Source organism: Sprattus sprattus (genome assembly GCF_963457725.1).
Source record: "Sprattus sprattus genome assembly, chromosome: 7".
Lineage (NCBI taxonomy): Eukaryota > Metazoa > Chordata > Actinopteri > Clupeiformes > Clupeidae > Sprattus > Sprattus sprattus.
In genome coordinates, this window is record NC_137926.1 from 10,603,837 (window position 1) to 10,624,179 (window position 20,343).

At 41.6% G+C, this 20,343-nt stretch overlaps 2 protein-coding genes across 2 annotated transcripts in view; one reads left to right on the forward strand and one right to left on the reverse strand.

The window, feature by feature from the left end:
- Positions 1–979: 979 nt before the first annotated feature.
- On the reverse strand, positions 980–8,744 carry mrps35 (mitochondrial ribosomal protein S35; the record flags this gene model as incomplete). Its single annotated transcript, XM_080842008.1, has 8 exons — positions 980–1,514; positions 4,570–4,639; positions 4,753–4,862; positions 7,075–7,214; positions 7,407–7,467; positions 7,763–7,930; positions 8,055–8,101; positions 8,609–8,744. 8 exons carry the CDS (start codon positions 8,742–8,744, stop codon positions 1,239–1,241), a joined length of 1,008 nt encoding a protein of 335 aa, XP_080698134.1. The 3' UTR covers positions 980–1,238.
- A 2,837-nt stretch (positions 8,745–11,581) lies between these two features.
- Positions 11,582–20,343, forward strand: part of kcnq1.2 (potassium voltage-gated channel, KQT-like subfamily, member 1.2) — a gene marked incomplete at both ends in the record, with an annotated part of 145,754 nt that continues 136,992 nt past the window's right edge. The window contains one exon of the mRNA XM_080842988.1: positions 11,582–12,024. Within this exon, the coding sequence (XP_080699114.1) occupies positions 11,582–12,024 (443 nt within the window). The remainder of the gene's footprint in view (positions 12,025–20,343) is intronic.

Sequence of the window (20,343 nt, forward strand, 5' to 3'; positions counted from 1 at the left end):
GGGTTTTCATTTCTTCCTTCCTATGTGTGATTATAGTAACAGATTCTAAACAGACTCCTGTAATTGAAAGAATGCTTTTTGGATCAAATATTTGCAAGAAGCCTGCTCTTTGTAAGCATATTAAATCTTATAGATTCTTAATTAAAGTGGTTCTGCATGGCTGATTTGACTGTGAGAAAACAATTGCAATGCCTTAAGGTGGAAAAATATATTAGGAGATAATAGTAGATGCTCTTTTCAAGTAGGCACTTGTGGTCCTGTCAGCACTCTGGGGTTAAGTAATTTACTTGCAGAGAGATGATCCAATCGTATCTTGGCAGACCTTTGCGGTGATGCAGCTGAGTGAGATCAAACTGAGGACAAGCTTGATGGAGCGGGGTCTGTGTCTGCTCCAAGTACCCTGATGGGGTCTTCCAAGCAAGACAAGGCCCAGTTACAAATCCAGGTCTGTTCTCAGAGCAGTGCCAGAATGCCTAGGTGGACTGGGATGACCGGGAGTGGTGGTTACGCTCAGTGGTGTAGTCCGGGGTATACGCAGGTATACCGAGTATACCCACTTCTCAAAACAGGGCGTTTATCCTGTGCTGTTTGGGCTGCTTAACAAAAATTAAGAGTATACCCACTTCTCCAGGGACCACTACACCACTGGTTACGCTCAGTACTGGCCTAGGTCTTCTCACGCTGACAGGGAGAGCAAAGTGCCGGAAACCTTGCCTCTGGGCATCGAGTTTCTCCACTCCCAGAACTACCTGGACCAGAACAGAAACTTTGAGCAGCCTTGTATTTTTCACCTGACATCACTGAAAGCATCCTTTCAGTAGGCTGTTGGTCAAGTGGAACAAGAAAGGGGTTCTGTTCAATATAGCAGAGTGACTTCCAGATGTCACAGGCAGTTTACACACAATATATTTAATGATATTGAATAGATCATCATGACCATAAGCTTTGTACCAAAAAACACTTCATCACAATAGGGGTTCACAGATATTTATTTTAAATAAGCAATGTTTCAGTATGAGGGATTTTTATACTGTTTTTAATTACAGAATACTTCTGGGACTCCTTGACTACAGTCAGTCCAATCAGAAATAACAGAAAGGTTTTGCCTTGAATTGGAGTTGTAGGAATGGTGACGACAACCACTTAACTTGGTCACTACCACGAGACAGTTCCAGCCCCAGGCTTTTACAGAAACCAAGTGTGTGTGTGTGTGTTCTGCTGACTGGAGAGTTCATCAGTTAGACGTTCAAAAGTTTCTTCACTGCCTCACGGTACTGCAACATAGTCTCCTCGGTCTCTCCCTCGTTCTTCAAACGTGTGACCGACTCTCGGTACTCCTGCACCTCGGGCTGGCCGAGCAGCTCCTCCCTCACAGCCCCGGGGTCCTCCTCACCCTCGGAGGTTACTCGCATCCGCCGCAGTGTGTCCAGAACGTTCTTCTGGGAGCGGCTGTCTTCCCAGTGGTACTCCTCCATGTCTGCACGGGTTTTCTCAGCTTCCCATACCTCTGTTTTCTAAAAAGACAACACGTCCAATTAACCATTTTGATGTACCACTTATACCATGTAAAATATATATAAAAAAAATATGGACCTCATTTCAAAAAGCAAAATGCAAATGTATGCTGTACAATAACTTCTATATGCTGTTGATGGTTTATTTTAGTCATGAAATGCACACAAGTTGCCATCTTAATTTTTTTTAATAAAAATGATACAAGGATTACCAAAAACAGTGATTTCTGGACGTTAAAATCATTCGTTAATACAAAATAAAATAAAAAGAGAAAATATCTGAAGTCCTTTAAGGCTTTTGCCAATCAGGCACTCTGCTCGGGGCGAAGGTGAGGCCATGCGATATGAAGAGTGTTAGGGCACACTTCCGCACTAGCGCCTCAACTCTCAGAAGAGCACCTCTCACAGTGATAGTGTTTCGCTATATGTGGGGCTCTCTCCGCGGCTCGCTCCAGCCCCCGGCACACATTCCCCCGTGGACAAAAGCGCCCTTTGTGCGTGGCCTGCCTGCACCGGCCCGCCATACATGGCCTCGCTGTGCATACCCCCTCTCCACAGCCCAGGTGTTTAGCTTTAATGACCATCATTACATCTATAGGGTTCCACAGAGCCAGGCTGACCCAGTGACCTCGGAGGATAATCCTTCCGTTCTTCTCTTCGCCACCTCTCATCCCGTATATAACCTTGGGGGCCACGTTCAGAATGTGACAGCATTCAGTCGTATGGAGACGGACAGGTGTGGTTTGGGCAATTCTCGGCAATCCGGTTAGAATTGTGTTGACCCATTGACAACAGCCAATTCTGCCTCCAGTGACTAGCAATTTGGAGGGCTCCGAATCAATTCAAGTTATTGCCGTTTAACATTTAAAGCTGAGGGAATAATTGAAGACTTTAGCCAAGTGAAGTGCCTCTCATTGAGGGGGGATATTGGTGAATGGAGGGGAGTGCTGATGGAGAAATTGCTGTTTCGAAGAGCTCTTCTCCCTGTTGGCTTTAACGGCTGTGCAAGATTAGCACACCGCCGTGTCAGCCATCGGAGCCACATTAACGGCAGCCCAGAGATAGAATCGCCCGAACAGCCCGCAAACAATCGGCCTCTTTGTGCGCCGGCCTTGCCCACGACAAACACACTGTCACTCTACCTGCACCCATCAACCTGGAGGCAACAATGCGCTGGCCTTTGTGCATGCAAAAGGCCATCGGACAGTCATCCACTTTCCGGCTGAGGTGCCCTTTTTTCAAATGTTTTCTTTTTTTTTTTAACAGGAAACAAAACACAACTGTGGCATTTCCCAAATAAACAAAACTTTTGGGCAAAGAGAGGATCCGCACAACAGGAGGCCGATGGTGCCTGGCGGAGGTGAACGCGCATTCAAACAGCATGTCATTTGTTAACCTAATTGATCTTTTCACAGGTACTCTGGGATAAGCAGGCCCTCTTCACAGTCATCGGTAGCGGGATTCTGTTTCCTCTGTTTTCAAGATGAAAGGTCAACAGCACAAAGCCCTTGATCTGTTATCCATCACCTTTAGTCATGTTAATACAACCAAATGTCAGAGTACTTAGAGGCACCAGGACAATGCACAGTAATCATTGCGTCACATTAATTGCCATTAAAGAGTCACCCCCCACTTAACGGGCATTGTGGCATCAGAGGGGGTGTAATGATAAAATTACCTTGCTTAAATTACAAACACCTCAGACGTGTTCGCTGAATTATTTAATGCCTCTTTGGTTACTGTCTGGGAGAATTGCTGTCTGATTGATTGTGGAAAGTAATAAACCTTGTCTGACAACGCATTACGGAAGTGCTTATGGGGCTTCGGTGCATAAACCAACCCCTTAACTCTCACAGTAGACTTTCCACTCTCAGGTTGCGTGTTAGGCTGGTTCACAGCAGGAGGTATCACAGATTATTTGTATGGCTCCAGTACCCGTTATTGACTTGGTCAGTGACGACTGCAGTGTCTACAGGCAGCTGATTGATAGTATAAGCACATCTTGACATAACGGAGCCTTTATCACAAAACCAAAAAGGTAAGAAAGATGATAGAAGGATCCGGAATGTTTTGTGCTTCCTTGCTTAATTTCTTGACTCAATTCTCGACCATTCCTTTTCATCCCCCTAGAGGGTCAAAAGGGCAGAGCAACTGGCATGGAAAAGGCAAGCTTGTCCCAGCAGTGGCCCCAGTTAAACTTTCATGGGAGTGGGGCCACAAAAGGACATGAATGGGGGAACTGCTAAAATATTCATGCCTGCATTGAAAGGCAGAAGAAAGGCTTGCTGTGTATGTGTGTACACATAAAGCGTTTAATGTATATCCAACTCTACCACCAGCGTAGACCGGGCCGTCTCAAGTGTCAGTACTTCATCCAGATCTTCTGAATCCAGTGGTGCACTCCTTAAGCCCCCTTAACATTTTGATCTCATATATGGGCCATGTGAATAAGCCAAAGTCCAACATTCCCTTTTTTCGAGCTACTAAAAACTCAGGATGAACATACAGTGGTCTCTAAAATGGTGCACGACTTTGGTGCCAGTTGACAGGTTTGTCAGGGTACACTGTCAAAATGCTGCTTTTAAAAACAAGAAAAAAAGTAATAAAATGGGGGATATATAACTTTAAATAAGCCAAACTATCTGCCAACAGGAACATTTCACTTGCCAAGATTTTTTTTTTAAAAGAACACAAATGTATCTTAAAACTAGTGTGGCCTGACTAAAAACAAGTACATTTGTCTTGATTCTGACTTTGACAAAGCAGTTTTGTTCTTGTCAGTGGTGTTCAAACTAGTTTCAAGCACTCACTCACTTGCTCAGAACCAGTAATACAATTTCAGTTACAAGTTATAATACCTTATTTAGATAATTAAGGACTGAAGTGAAATGCTGAAATGCTTAAACATAAAGGTGAAATGCTGGAACATAAAAAAGCCCGGTAGGATCTTGTAAGACAAAAAACAAGCTTATATTGCCTTGATTTAAGATTTTTCTTCTTAATAAAATTTTAATTTTTGCAGTGTAAGAAGGACATGTAAAGGTTGAACACTTACCCAAGATTCATGATAGAGCACGGTCAGGAGGTACATAGCATAATCATAGTTCTGCTGTCTTAAAGGGCAACTGTGAAGAAAATAAACAGTTTAAGGTTATTATTTGCTTTGCTTGAAACTATGGCATCAGTCAAGGTCAACCAACAATATATTTCTGTGTAAGGGTTAGAGTATAATGCTTACCTCTCTGTCACGATGGTGAGGGTATCTGTCTCCTTGCAGTATCGGTCATCCACTAGTTTGACCATCTTTTTTCTTGCATGTTCATCCAAGTTCAGACTAGACAGCTTCACCTGCAGTCAAAACACAGAAACACCACATTAAAGGACAGTGATTCACAGGTGGAGGAGGATGTTTATAACTGAAAATAAATAGGCATAAGATTATTATAATATGCATATCATAAGTAGGCAATGGCATATGATTTTTATCTCTCCTTTAGACTTCAGTAGATATAGTCAACACCGCAACGGGCTACCCATAAGCCCATTGTCCGACTGACCCTTAACCCCCACGACAAATCCCAGATGAGTTGAAAACTTGTTATTATACAGGGATGCCACGACTCAGTGGAGGGCTAAGCGCATTCCCTATTGAGGGGAAACTAAAGGGATTAATGTTTACATATGACAAGTGGAACCTACACAAACACATGTGGCCACACAACCGAGCGACCTGTGCACGAGGAGAAGGGGGCAAGTCCGTTTGCGTCAGGTGTGCTGAGTAGCCACAAGTATGATTGGTTTAGTACTAAGGATGTTGTTTTGAATGACAGGTCTGCCAGACTGAGCAGCTCAGAAGCTCAAACGGCCCACTTACTCCCGTGGGATTTATACTGCAATCTGACTTCTGATCAACCCCCTCCTCTCCACTTCACCCTCCACCACCCGAAATCCCAGACTAATCCATTGTGATTAATTGCGGAAACAATTCCTGCATCAGGGTTGCAATCTTCTGGGGGAGTGTCAGTGGAGCAGATGGTGGTTGATTCACGTTCAAGTTAGAGATATACATATGTACTTATCTATTGTCTTCACTTGCAAAACAGACAAAATATCCTGACTAGTAGAAATTAAGTTTGTGTGTCACAAACTTGGATTAACAAAAAACACAAAATACATACTAAATAAATGAAAAGATAAACAAATAAACACAATACAAAAACTGTATCCAACAAATATAATCAGTTATCGAACAGTATAATTGTGCTGTTATCTCCCTCTGGAACGTAATACTGTTTTCTGATTGGCTAATGGGGTGTACATTAAGTTCGTATAACCGGACACCTTGGACGTAGTCCCAGTAGAAACGTTAAATCGCCGTTCCATATCAATGCTCTTGAATGGTTACCATTGACAACCAACGTAACGTTTATTTTTTGACAGCTAGGATAATTTGAACCAAGATGGCGGCGTGTTAGGACAAGTTAGTGGGCAATGTTTTATGTCAATTAAGCTGTATACACGACTTTTTATATGTCTAAATTGACTCGGTTAGTTGTTTATGTTCTACACGAATGTTGTAGAATATTGTAATTCTTAACTGAAAGTCTCGAATATTATTTGTAGGCGGCTGTTAGCGCTTAGAAAAAAACCCCATTAAAACAGATGGTAGCTCACGGCTAACTAGCCGGCTCGATTGTGAGCCTTCGACCAAAATTACTAAACTTGACCTCCCTGTTGCTCTGTCCAACTTCACCATCAACGGAAACGTGGAGTTCAACTGTAAATAGTAAAACCTTATGAACAATACCTGTGTCCGTGTGTCCGTTTACTTTACAGAGGTGAGCTCATGAGTGTCACTTTGCAGCAACGCCCGGGGAAACTAAAGGTCCAGTTCCACGCACTACTTTCTCACTACTTTCTCTAACGGGAGCACTAGGCTTCAAATCAAGAATTCATCAGGTTATTATGCATATTAAATTTCCTAAAGATAAAGGAAATTCTAAATAATAATAATAATAATAATTAAAACTTTTTGGGATGTTGTAAACGGGAGATAAGCGGGATAACGGCCTCCGAGCTGTCCAGTTCTACGAAGTTAATGGACTTCTGCGGACCAACGCTCCGCGTCGTGGTGTTCTTTGCCCCGCAGCGTCCATTAACTTCGTAGAACTGGACAGCTCGTCGGCCGTTATCCCTTACCTATCATACGTACTTTATGTACAGTAGATATATGTCCTCTCTCATTCTACTTTTGGCAAATGAATGCAGGTGAAAGTAACACTAAAATAGTAACAGAATGCTCTGCACCAACAATATCTGAAAAATTACATATGTTTTCATTCCAATGAATAACTGTCTACTATAGCATGACGCAGAAGTCCAAACAAGCAAAATACTGATAAGTATTAGCGTATGATAAGTATAAGCGTATGGATGATACATATTACTGATGCAGACACACAGAAAAACTGTATAAAAAGCAGCACTCAGCACTCAGCTCATGTGGAGCTGTTTGTAAGTATGTGGAAAAACATCTATAACATTTGACACAGACACTTACTTTGAGTGTGACTACACGGGTTTTTGGATTCCTCAGTGAACTACCGGCAGACACAAATTCTTTGCTCTCCAGTTGTATGGGGAAATGTTCTTCACAAGCAGCATCCGAGTCCAAGCTAGCAGGCCACTCTGTGCAGAAGGCTTTGGAGTGATTGCACAAAACATACATCAATCTTGGTGAGTCAGCCAGCATTGCCTGTAATACTGTTTAAAAGTGCTAGCGCAGGGACGAATGGAACACATTCCTATTAGCATGGTCATAAATTAGCTATTATTTATACTGACAGTTAAGTTAGCTATTATTAATACTGACAGTTTATGGGATGTTCTTACGTTTTAATGCATCACAGTGTTTCTGAATGGCAGCAGGAGTTAAGTGCAAAAAGTTTGGAATCTGAAAAAAAGAATAACCACAAAAAAACAACAACCACCAAACATTAAAAACACATGTGTTTAGAAATGCCTGAGGGGGGCGCTGTTGTTGCTTTATCTTCTACTGCAGCAGTACTCATAACAGTTCACAAGGATGAGCACATTTCTGCAGATGTAATTAGCAAAACATCCAACTTATGAGTGAGGCTAACTATACAATGCTACCAAACATGTACTGCTCCTCAACACATGTCAAACATCTATCATTTAAGTATACAGACATTAATGTCAAAGTGATATAGCTCTGGTAGTCTTACCTTCATGAGCTCCAAGTTGCCCTTCTTCTCTGCAGGTACCCCTCTGTTCACTGGGTAACCCATTCTTACAGGTAGGGGTACAGCAGAAGGTTTAAAAGGTGCTGCAGACGGGTACACAGCTGTCCAGTCTTGATTTTCTAGCATCTTCTCTGTTCTAGGCGCTCCAGACTATTGGAATGGATATGTGAATTAATTGCAGAAAACAGTCTTACATCTGATGCATTGAGAAGGGAAGGAGTTGCACCGCACCTCCAAACAGGTGAAAGACAACTGAAAGAATATGGATGCTTACCTCCCGCTTTGGCCTTCTTGGTCCTCTGATGGGTCTATTTGGGAAGCCTTAAAGAAAAGAAAGAGTTTAAGCTTAGCAATACCATTTTGTAAAAGAAGACACATTTATCTTCAATACATGTCCTGTACCAGCTGAATCCAGCAAAAAACCCTTTTAGAGTAACAGTAGAACTGTAGAGTTGAGTAGTATTTTATAATTTTAGCTCAAAATACATATTCCTTGACTTTCAAAAACAGGGAGCCCATTAGGTCATACTATGGGTGACAAGCAAAAGGTCAACAGCAAACTACACGTTACCAGAAGCATGGTAGTGCATTATTTCATAGCAGCTATGTTGAGTATAATGTTCAGCAACTTCATTGGTAACTAATACTATTATACTTGTCCCATTACCATCACTCGCTAACGTTAGGTTACCAGCTAAGCTCTTTGCGTAGTTGACAAGCAAATAAGTTACATGTTAGCACGCTAGAGCTAAGTTACCTAGCATAGCAGCCTTCCTGTAGGTACCAAAACGATTAACGTCACAGAATGCATGTCATTTAGAAAATCACCTTTGCCATTGTTCGTAGATAGCGCTGTTGAATAAGTAGCTGTTCTGCTCAATAAACTGAGTGCATAATTTCCTAAGCAGAGACCGTTTGTTCGTGTAAAGGACAACGCCGTGGTACACATTGTGGATGCCGACATATTTGGAAGGAGACTACGGAGAGAACGAAGGGACAGACCTACTTTGTACATGCCATCACAACGCTATCAACTGGCAGGGGTTTTCACGAAACATATAATTGTAAACGGAAAATACTGAACACAAAAAATTCATAAAAGTAAACTTGAACTAAACCACACATGCAGACAATGATATTCTAAAATGCTCTAAATTGTGTGTACAATTCTGTTGTGTATGTAGACTATAGCACTCCTTCTAAACATGCGCCTTTTTTTCACAAAGCCTTGCAATACTGGTGTCATGATATGATGATGTCAAGTGCATTGGAATAACAAATACTACTTTCTCCCACTGAAATGTGATTGACAAAACAACTGAACTGAAATCACTGACTTAGCCTGCGTCATTCTCATGATAATGCTTATAATCCCTTTCTCTGTCTTTTTATAGCAAGCATAGAGATAACTCCCTGCCCCATCTGATATATCTTCCTCTGCTTTTGTGACGAGCGGGTGGACACGCAAAACGCGCGGGATGACAGCATCAGTCCACACGTGCTGTGTAAAGCATCATCTGCAGCAGTTGCGTTCAGGTATAAGAAAACATTAGTAACGCGGTATGAGCAACCTTTGCAGACTTCTCAAGCAGGAACTTAAACGACTGGAATATAAGTCACCATGCCAATAAGTTAATGAAGTGAAGTTTCTCTTCATTTGTTTAAACCTTTCAATTAATCTTGGCGCCTGTCACAGCAAGTCTCGCGCATTTAAACGGAAATTGTCTTCTTCTTGACAGGTGAGTGCTGACAGCGTGTGTACTTTCAAATTGGACTATATTTTAGTGCCTCTGTTAGGATTCATGAAGGGTATTCTTGTTTCGATATATTTATAGGCTACTGCTATTTCCTGCCCAGTCGTAATGTGTGACGAGCTATATTTGTGTCCAGATAAGATTCTTAACACTGCAATGGTATCTTTGTAAGACGGAGTTGAATATAAAAAAAGTGTCCATATAAGTGTCGACCATAGACTGAGGGTTTAAAAGTGGTATACAAGCACGTGATATAGCATATTGCAAGCTACCAGTGACAGTTGTGACTTCAAATTGTGGGGAGGCAGAGGATTAGGGTATGAAGGGTATACAACTATTCTATGTTTTATCTAATAGTCTGTGGCCTAGACCTGTGATGAAACTCTGTCTTAGATGATTTTATTTATGATTTAAGCACCTTGGTGGAGTAATGTAGCCTATGCACCTGCCACTAGATTTCAAAATGTTCTGAGTTCACTGGAATGAAATGCATTTAATGGAAAGCAGAGTAAATGTGATTAAAGCAAAGGACAGTAAATGTGATTGAATGCAAGTGTATGTATTCATATATTTCAGCCATTGAGTGATGCAAGAGTTTGTTATTTGGCACCATTTCGGCAGATCTGATCCACCCTCCCTGCTTGTGGGGCGTCTCAGTGACAGCCATTGTTTGGTCTGTGACTATCCAAATTGGCTGGGGGAGCAGAGAAACTTAATCTATGGGACAGAGCCATGGCAAAGGCTGTCAGCACATCTGCTGCACTAAACGACAGACAAGCTCTGTGGAGCGGGCTCCTGTTTCGATTCTGCCCTGGCTCACAGGCTCGTTTCCTATCACTCTATCAAGCAACTGTTTGCCACTTTTCCAGAGATAGATCACTGCCTTTAAGGGAAAGGCTTGACCTTATTAACTGGGTGTTTGACTCCCCACTATATAATTGTGTGTCACATTTGGTTAGGGAGGCGTGCCAGGGGACCAGGCTTACTTGGTACAAGTGAGTATCATTACATGTTTCTGTGAGGGAAATGTAATTATGTTTTTTTTTCCATGAAGAGGTGGTATGTGCCATGTCATATCTGTCTCCATTGTACAGTTCTTTTACAGGCCATCTTTGCTATTCACAACACACCCTAGGACCCCATCCAATTACTTTTGAAATGGGAACATATTAGCATGTGGTTTCACAACCCAAGCTTTCTTTTTAAATAGAAACAAACTCGTCATTTTAATAATGCAACCATGGTCATATTACTGTCAGTGCAAGACATAATGCACTAACGTTCACTTCAGGTATCCAAATCTACGTTTACAGCGGTATTCCCCTCTAGGTATGTCTTGTATTATTGATGGTATAGAATCCCTGTTGTGTTTTATCTGAGCCTTCATGAGTATCGTACCCTTTAATTAAATAGAACAACGTGAATCTCTCATCCAGGTATTGTGTGCAGGCGATTCAGCCATAGGGGTTGTTGTGTAAGATGTTTCTCAACTTAAGGACATTAGTGTTGCTGAATTTTACATAACAACTTAGTAATGTTTGGGGATGTTCTTTTCTTTCTTGACTGCTTAGACAAAGAAGATAATGCGTTTCATCTTTTCAAAATCTGTATGCTTTTTTTAGTGACAGTGTTCATAGGAGGCCTTTTAGTTTTTTTTTTTTTACAGATAACTGTGCAAATGGATAAGGGAAGAGATTAACTGAAATATTTTGATAGATGATGGATTTTGTGGTCTGTCCTACTATACTATTTGTGCTTTCCATTAATTTGAAATGGCAAACTTTAATATTCAGTCATACAACTTCTTACATTGCTTGGCAGCACAAAATGATTGTTTGAATGCAGTTTTTAGGTTGAACTGACAACATGGTTTCGTAATAGAATCCTAATTCCTGATCCGCTGCTCCTTCCCCAGGCTGGTGTACTCTTGTGATTGGACCGCTTTTCCTCAGGGGTCCGTCTGATTTTGCATGCCATCCCTCTGACCTGCGTGCGGTGTGGTGCGGGTTCACTGCTCCTCAGCTCCTGGCCGTCTCTGCCCCCCGCAATGGGCAGCGTGGCGGAGCGACGGGGACACCCAGTGCATTTGCTGTGCCGTGGCCGCAGACTGAACAGTGGTGGCGGAGGCGGCGGCGGCGGTGGTGATGGGGTGGCCACCACGGCCTTGGGACCCAACGGCCACGCCAGTGCCCTGCTGAGCCCCGAGTACAGATCGGAGGAGGCGGCGGCTGCTGACAGCACGCGCTACTCTCCTGTTTCACTGGAACTGGACCCCGCGGTGAATAATGGATCAGACATTCCCGACAGGGACCAGAGGGACACGAAGGAGCAAGCCTTGCAGATCGATGGCCAGCCCGGCGAGCATACAGGGGTCTGCTCACCCAAACGCTTCCCACGCCCCTACCGAACGAAGACTAGCATGCAGGGGGATGTCTACAACTTCCTAGAGAGACCTGCTGGATTGAGATGCTTCCTCTACCATTTCCTGGTGTAAGTACAGAATCCCCTCCACTCTTTCCGTTACATAAGTGCAATGCCTTTCTTCCGATGTGGTTGTGTCCCCCATATTTCTTTTTTAAAGCACATGTCTATTACTACTATTCACTATAAGATAATTATAGTATAATTACTATCACTATTGTTACTGTTGTTATTTTTAGAATGATAACTGCTGTGTGGTTGTGGTAAATCAGATTATTGTCAATGTGTATTTACATTTAGAGAGAAAACTCAAATCGGTCATAGATAGTAACACTGATGTAGAACTGTCTGTTTTTGCTTTGCATTGAATCTACTTTGATGCCACCATATTTTGGTCTCCTTGTCAGCCTTTGCCTTGGCCTCATTTTGAAGAGGCAGGCGTGGCAGTATTCCCAGTGGTTATTTAATTACAGCTAAGCCACATTGTGTAAAGAATACCAGTTTGTTCCCAGTAACTAAAGAAGTGGCATCTTAGGGCCAGGTTGTCTTGACCAGTCTAAGGCTCTGCCAAGGAGGTCAACATCATCCTGTTAAGCACACCTCACTGCTTGTTTGACTGCTCCCCAGTCAAGAGATCAGCTGGCTCATGCATGAAACATGTACTTGTGTGTTGGGCGTGTGTGACATGTCCATTTGAGTCGAGGCAGGAGTTAGTTTTAGGGAATGAATGGCGCTTTGATGCTCAATGTTAGATGCAGTGCATCCCTCAGCATAAAACAGTGTCATGATGATGGCAAATCAATTCATGTTTTTCTTTATAAGTATACAGAACACTACATAGCAACCTTTGTAGGCTGAGTCACTCATTTCTCATAAAATCAAGATTATAATTCCATCTAAAATGTGGGCCTATTGAGTTTTACAGAGGTATAATGCCCATAACACAGACATTTCACCACTATGTGTGTCCCACCACAATCATGTACTTGCTTCTCTAACTTGTGTTAAGCCTAGAATTGGTCTGGTGAAAAATTGATGACTTGAAATATAAGGAACTGTGTTTGTGTTCAGCGACCGACCAAGGGAAGGGAAAGTTTAGTTGACTTTATTTCATCATTACCTTCAATAATTAAAAAAAAACACTTTGGTTAAAATGTTTACAAATGTTAATATTTATTAGTGGCATTCATGATAAAAACAGTACCTCACCTGATATGGGTGATGCTCACATCATTGATAGCAGTGTCTTTAAAGCCCATCACGCGAGAATTGGTATTTTTTGCTACTGAGGTCCCCGCAAAAGTTGGCAAGCTGGATATGGAACTGGCAAAGACAACGGCAGAAGCCAAAGGGGCATGTAGAATGACAGGGTAGAGTAATATCAGACTTTGTATTTATTTTATTTATTTATTAGTTGTATTTTTTGTGACATAGGAGATGAACGCTAATATAACCGAAGAATGACAAAAAAAGAATTATGCTGAAATACTGCTTGCGTTTTCAGCCCATATTCTTTGTTTTCTAAGCGTTTGAATGTGGAGTATGTGTAATCTAACAAAGTATTGTTGGTGACATGCTTAATATACATTGGACAGTGTAATTTATTACGAGCTAGCAGAGTTTTGATGTGAGATTAATTGATTTGGATTCTAGCCTGGGAAAGGATTGAGGTCGATGACTTTGGGCATCTGGAAAAACAACAAATCTCTTTGAGACAGGGATGACACCAATAAGGTTACGGCCTACGTTGCATTCTTTCATAAAAAATATTGGCAGGGATTTTTATGATGAAACACCAGCACAACATAAGACATAGCAAGACAGCTAATAAGTTAATACTGACTAGTCCAACAGAAAGAAGGCTAGCTAGGCATCAGATTTGCATCCTTTTGTAACTTTTAGCTCTTGCCAACGAGTAAAAGCCAGTCAAAAACTGTCTCTTTTTTCGATCTCTTTCTTGGTTGCTCTCTATTTTTCTCTTCCTCGCTTCCTCTGACAATGTCTTCCTCGGTTTTTTCGTTGTCTCTGCCATGTTGTCCACACAGAGAATACTGCGCTAGCTTCCTTTTATAGCTAGCAGATGGGTCTAGTTGTTGTTGCAAGAGGTGGTGCTGGAAAGCATTACGTTATTCTTGAAAGAGATCTTGTGCCCTATACCCCAAAGTTACCTACTACAAAACATATTATTTAAAGCAACATTATGTAATAATTTCAACTTAAAATAACAGCTTCAAAATCATTTTGGTGGAAAACTGACTTGACTTGTAATATGGAGAAGGGCGTCATTGCCACTGCCACAGCATTCCTGCAGATTCCTTAAGCACAAAATGCCACAAACAAAGGAATTCAATCTAAATCATGCCAGGAAATCTGCCAAAGCAATTTATCATTTCTCAGAGGATTATTTTGTTTTGAATCAGTGTAGCTGAATATAGAATGCCATGTCTGTGTCATTTGCCAGTTCTGACATTCAGTGGTGGTCATTCAATTGCATTCTCACCCTAAGAAAACCTAGTTGTCTAGTCATCCTCCTTAGGGATTCCTTTGGATCAGGCGCACTAAAAATCAGCATTGTTTCAAATTGTATGCAGATAACTTGAATCAACCACTCCTTCTAGCTCACTGATTGGCCGACCAGACATGCCAGCTTGCTTGCGAGCCTCAAGGTTAACAAACAAATTGTCAAATTGACAGGGACAAATTCAGGCATGGGAAAAGCTTACAATAGTGCATTTGGAATAGACACTATAGGTCGTCACTATTGTGACACTGTGGGATAAAACGATTAATGCTAGATACGAAATGCAGTTGAAATATCCCATTCCTGGCCCCAGGCTGTAAAACCTGTATGTTGTGCGTTGTTTGCCTAGCATTGGTACCTGATAATCTCCGTAATGGAGGCTCTAGTGTTCTTGCACGTTGCTGAGAACCTGAGCCTGAACTCGTACAAAATTTAACCCTCACGCTGAAGCTCCATGTCGCTCTTTTAAGTAGGTCTTACTTGTCGATGGTTATCGGCCTTGGCCTCTCTGTCTTCAGTCACTAGTCACTCTAACTCAAGTGAGTGGCCTTTCCTGGCCTTCGTATCACATGACTGACAGCAGTCGGCTTCACTATGCATCTGTTTAGCAAGATGTTCTAGTCTCTTGCGTGCCTTGTGGCACATAAGGCCTCCACAGATTCTCTCCATCTCTCCCTATCCGCTGCAGTCACTCGTGCCTCGTCCCATGAGTTCCAACCCACTTCTCTCCGCTCTTTCTCCACTGTACAAGATGGCACAGGCTTTATTACAGCAGTGTTAGTGCAGTTCCTGTCTGATTCCTGCCATTGTCACTGACTGTATCGTCAGCATCTCCCCCTCTGTCTGATAGTGAGAAGTCAGAGGAAATACAGAAATAAGGCCAGTCTCGTCCGGAAGAGTAATCCCTTCCGCAAAAGGGTGCGCAGGATGGACAGGTGTCTGAAAAGACCGTTACACAATGATGACTGTCTGAGGTGGCAGATCTTCCAGACAGTCAACAAGACGGTCCAAATCTACTGCAAGGAGAGATGTTGTCAAGCCACTAGTGACATTTGGCCGTTTTATGTAACATGCAAGTTTGACGCATCTGTTTAAAACACACTCATCTCAGCCTGTCAGAAAGCTGATCCCTGTCTGATTATTATGCGCTTTCTTTCACAAGTTAAGCTGACAAAAAGCTCTGTCATAAATTGAAAATAACTTCACCAACACTTTGGTATATTCGGTCATTTGAGGTTGTGCATGTGTCCTCAAGATTGGTCTCGCATCCAGTCAAACGGAGTGACGTTGATGTGTGCATTTATCTTGAAGTAGGATGAGTAATATTTGTCGTCTATGGTGTATTAAACCGATCGGCTTAGTGAACATTTGAATGTCAGTAGATGCCGTAGAGTAATCCATCTAAGTGTGTTTATGGACATGTGATGAATGATGAGCAGTCCAGTGTTTCTGGGAAAGCTTTTGAATGTAACCAGTAGAATGTCGACCCAGTAAAAAGATTCACATGAGCTGAATGTTTTAGTGTGGACAACAGCCCTGTCTTTGTCCAGACCTGTTTTTACAAAAATAAAAGAAGTATTAAAATATTAGACATAAAGACATACATATTAGAAATTAAATATATATGCCACTTAGTTCTACCAGTTATACTCAGTCTTCACACTCCATCAAAACATTGAGCTGCAAAAAAGCAGCCTTTCACTCATTTGGGATGCTCAATGTAAAATCTTGAGAGCTTAAATTTGTGCTCTAAACTTGACAGAGAAAAGTACATTTCTCACAAACTTCTATTTTCTGTTTTAGTTTTTTTCCGAAGCAGATTGTGTTCCTGGTCTCCTTTTTCCACTTGTAGGCCACTTCCTGGAAACAGCCGTCATTAATAAATAATATCCCTGGTGAAGCCAACAGGGCCAAATACTGTTCAATGTGCTCAGTGGAAAGAGCCTTCATGTTAGATAATTCATGACCCCCCTGACCTCTTCCAGAAACTTTCCTTAAGGTGGTGCTTATAATGTGACAGTGGCACAGGAGGTTGAGAAGTCGTTTAGTAATCAGGAGGTTGCTAGTTTGATTCCCTGTCGAAGCGTCCTTGAGCAAGACACTGAACCCCTAATTGCCCCTGATGTGCTGTGTGCCATCAGTTTTAATGTGAAAATGTGTATACGTCCTTGTGAGCCGCTTTGGATAAAAGCGTCTGCTAAATGACAAAATGTAAATGTAATGCGACGTGTATCGTCGTTGAAATGCTTTAATCTATCTTAAGTTTAACTGGTCAGTGGCGAATGTTATTGTAATGTTAACATCAGTCAGTCTGGATGAATGGCAAAGACTTACCAGACCTAAACAGGAGTGCATATCTAGCAATTGTTGTGATCCTGTTATCCAACTGTTTGCCACCTTTAACTTTAGAAACAATTCAACATTTAAACACTGTCAAAAGAACTGATTATAAAGTATTTATAATTTTTTGGTAGCACGAAACAACACGTGGGTGCCTGCTTTGACCTGACTAATAACTCCATCTGAAATCTCTCAGCCACACCACTTTCCTTTATGACATTGCATAACATGGCCTCTTACATGCCACTAAGAAGCGTTATCTCAAAGACGAGGTCCCAGGGAGGAGTTTCTGAGAAAGCAGCCTATGTCAAAGCTTAGGGTGAAACCTCCCAAAGCTGCTAATGGCTTTTTCCTTGATGGACGCTCAGGGTTTTTCCTGCCAAATGGGTGACCAGTGGCTCAGGCTCCCCTGACAGACGGCAGAGTCTCATGGTGTGGAGTCCACGAGGGGCTTTGGCTTCAGTTCCAGCTTCAACCAAGCAGACGGGATTAGTGGCCATTGAAATATGGTCGTTTTTTAGGAAATTATCAAATGGCAAATGTGTTAGCTCATTTGGATGTGGATTTCCCCACCAATGCATGTAAACAATGTAGGTGTACCTTAAGAGAGCTTTTCATTATTATTCCTCATTAGACTGTGTGACAGTACGCATGGTGACTGTCACGGCAGTAATACACTGCCCCCATGAACAGACAGAAACCGTGTGTTATGTTTGTTATCCGTGTCTGCATATAGTTTCTTAAATGTTTGTTAACGCGGTCATTCGTGCTCCAAACTTCCGTGATTCCCATTGCAATTGCTTTCTACAACCATTACACCTCTACAGTTTAAATAACCAGGCCATACAATGTCTTGTCATAATTGTTCCGTTTAATTAGGTTAAAAATCATACATCATTGTCCTATTTCATACCGTTGTCTAGTGTATCCTCGTGAGTTTGTGTTGTGAATATGGCGCGATAAGCGTGAGTTTTAACCACTGTGTTATCCCGAATTGTGTATAAAGTGTTGGCTGATTTGTTATGTGTTGGCTATGCCGTCACGAAGCTGTTATTCTCCTGTAGTTCCTTTTCCCAGTTGCATGGGACTGTTTGTTTAAATATGGCTGATTGGAGCCACAGGTGTTGGTGCCTGCGTGAAAGACACACCTGCAGGTAATGATTGGCATGGGCCGATTGCAGGATAGTGCCAGGCTATTTAAACTCACCTTTTCTTTGGTTTGTGAGAGTTACCGTGTTTAATAGGACGTTAGTCTTACGAGCTCTCTCATGGACTAGAAATGTTGTCCTTTTAAGTATTGGAGTCTACTGCTTATTTTGCATATTTGTATTGAGGCTATGCCCATTTATTTTCGTACGTGAAACGTTTTGCTATATTTTTATTATTTTCATTGTTTTATCGCCTTATTGGCCTTATTTTGGGGAAATAGAAACCTCATCTTTTCTATCATCTACATCACCTGAGTCCTCCTTTGAGACACCATCTTGCTCAAGACTGTCAAGCTATCCCTACCTTGAACAGACTTTTTGAATTTAATTTATAAAGCAATTCTGAAGCAAAGCATGTAATTATTAGAAGCCACGTGCCCGATGACACATTGCTAATGTTAGTCTTTTCCAGTTGCTGTGCTTGCCCCTAACAACTTTTCGGCTGATTGATTGCTTTTTTTGCGCATGACATCAGTGAAAAATGCCACCCAAGTAGGGCCTGAGCTTCCTTAAGTACGTATTCCAGGCACTGGGCTTAGCTTCGCAGACAGGGGGGGGAGATGAATGGTTGGAGAGAGCAAGGGCCGGGATAAGTGGGTAAGGATAGGGGTGAGGTGGGTGAGAATCCAGCCGATAATACCAGATAAACCTCCAGCTGTTTAGCTTTAATCAGATCCCGGGATGTTTGTCCGCAAGTCAGGGTCTTTAATGGGGATGACCTGGGCTGCTTCCCGGGGCCATAACTACTGACCAGGGCTCCACGAGGCATAGTAGAGTCTGTGTTGTCTGTAATTGTATCTCTGTGAGCAGTGGGAGCCCGATAAACAGCCTGCAGACCTGGGAGGTGATTGGAATTGTTTTGGCATGTGACCTTTTTAGGATTTGTGTTTTAATTTGGTTAAGTCCCAGGAACTGTGTTTATAAAAATAAATCAGTCAGTAGGAGGTTTGTAGGCCGTGTTTTTTTAATCACAGAGAGATGACTGCCAGATCCTTCAACAGCAATGACTGTCCATTATTCCTGGTCAAACCGTCCTTTGTTCTTGGTGTACCTTCAAGGCTGAGAGTTCTAAATACACACTCAACCATGTTGTGTCTGTAAAATCTCACTATTTATTTGAACTATTTTTTTTAGCGATTATTTCTCAAGATCCAGGTTTATTGATACTGAACACCTTTATTGTTTCCTGTCTAATTCAGTTTTAGTAGTGTTGATATTCTTGTTTTCACTTTCTTTCTATATGCCTTGCACAAGTCAGCAAAATTGACATCATAGAAAAAGTGGGGTTACCTCTGTTGGCATTATGTGCTCCCGATACAAATTTCCATCATTACTCTTTCAGCTTGAATAAAAGCTCCATGATATGAGAAGGGATTAAAGGATTAATTTATTTTCAGCTTGCATGCCCAGGCAACTTTAAACCTTTTCCAGATGCTTCATAAATGTTATTGACTGAAAACATGTCAACACTTTGCAGAAACTGTAGACATTATACCTGCACACAGCAAGTACACGGAAAGAAATGGATATTGAGCTTAGCAGAATGCTAAGAAAGTGTGCTAATCCTGACATGAGAAAATGTGGGAACTATACAGCATCACTGAAAATCCCTCATTTAGGTAATGCTGGAAGACCTTCCAACTTGAAAGGATTGACACACAGAATGGAGCACATGATAAGAGTTGAAGAGATGAAGATTCACTGGCCCTCTGTCCATAAAAGGGGGTTTCAGGCCCCCTGGGCTCTGTAAAGCGCATTGAATCAATGTTATTGGTTTGGCGCTATATAAAAACAATTGAATTGAATTGAATAAATGTGTGATTCTATGAGAAAAGTCTCGACATATACAGTACCAGTCAAAAGTTTGGACACACCTTCTCATTTATTGAAAAGTGTTTTCTTTACTTTTATTATTTTCAACATTGTAAATTTATACTGAAGACATTTAAACTATGAAAGAACACATATGAAATGATGTTCTAAACAAAAAAAGTACTATCTACCATGTAGAAAATAATAAAAGTAAAGAAAAAACTTAAACTTGAACTTAAAAGGTGTGTCCAAACAGTTATGCAACAGCTATCTTACGGTGTCTGGATATTATTCACAGGATGGCCACCAATGAGGTAATTTATTTGTTTATTTCCCGGGGCTATATGTACTTCACTTGTAAATATATGAAAATCCGCAGGCTATATTTAGAGTTGACAGTTCCTTGTGTTGTTTGTACCGCTGGATGCATTGTTGTACATGTATTATTCCAGTCCATCTATTGTTTACCAATCTGTACCTTGCCTTCACCTCCTCCATAACACCAAG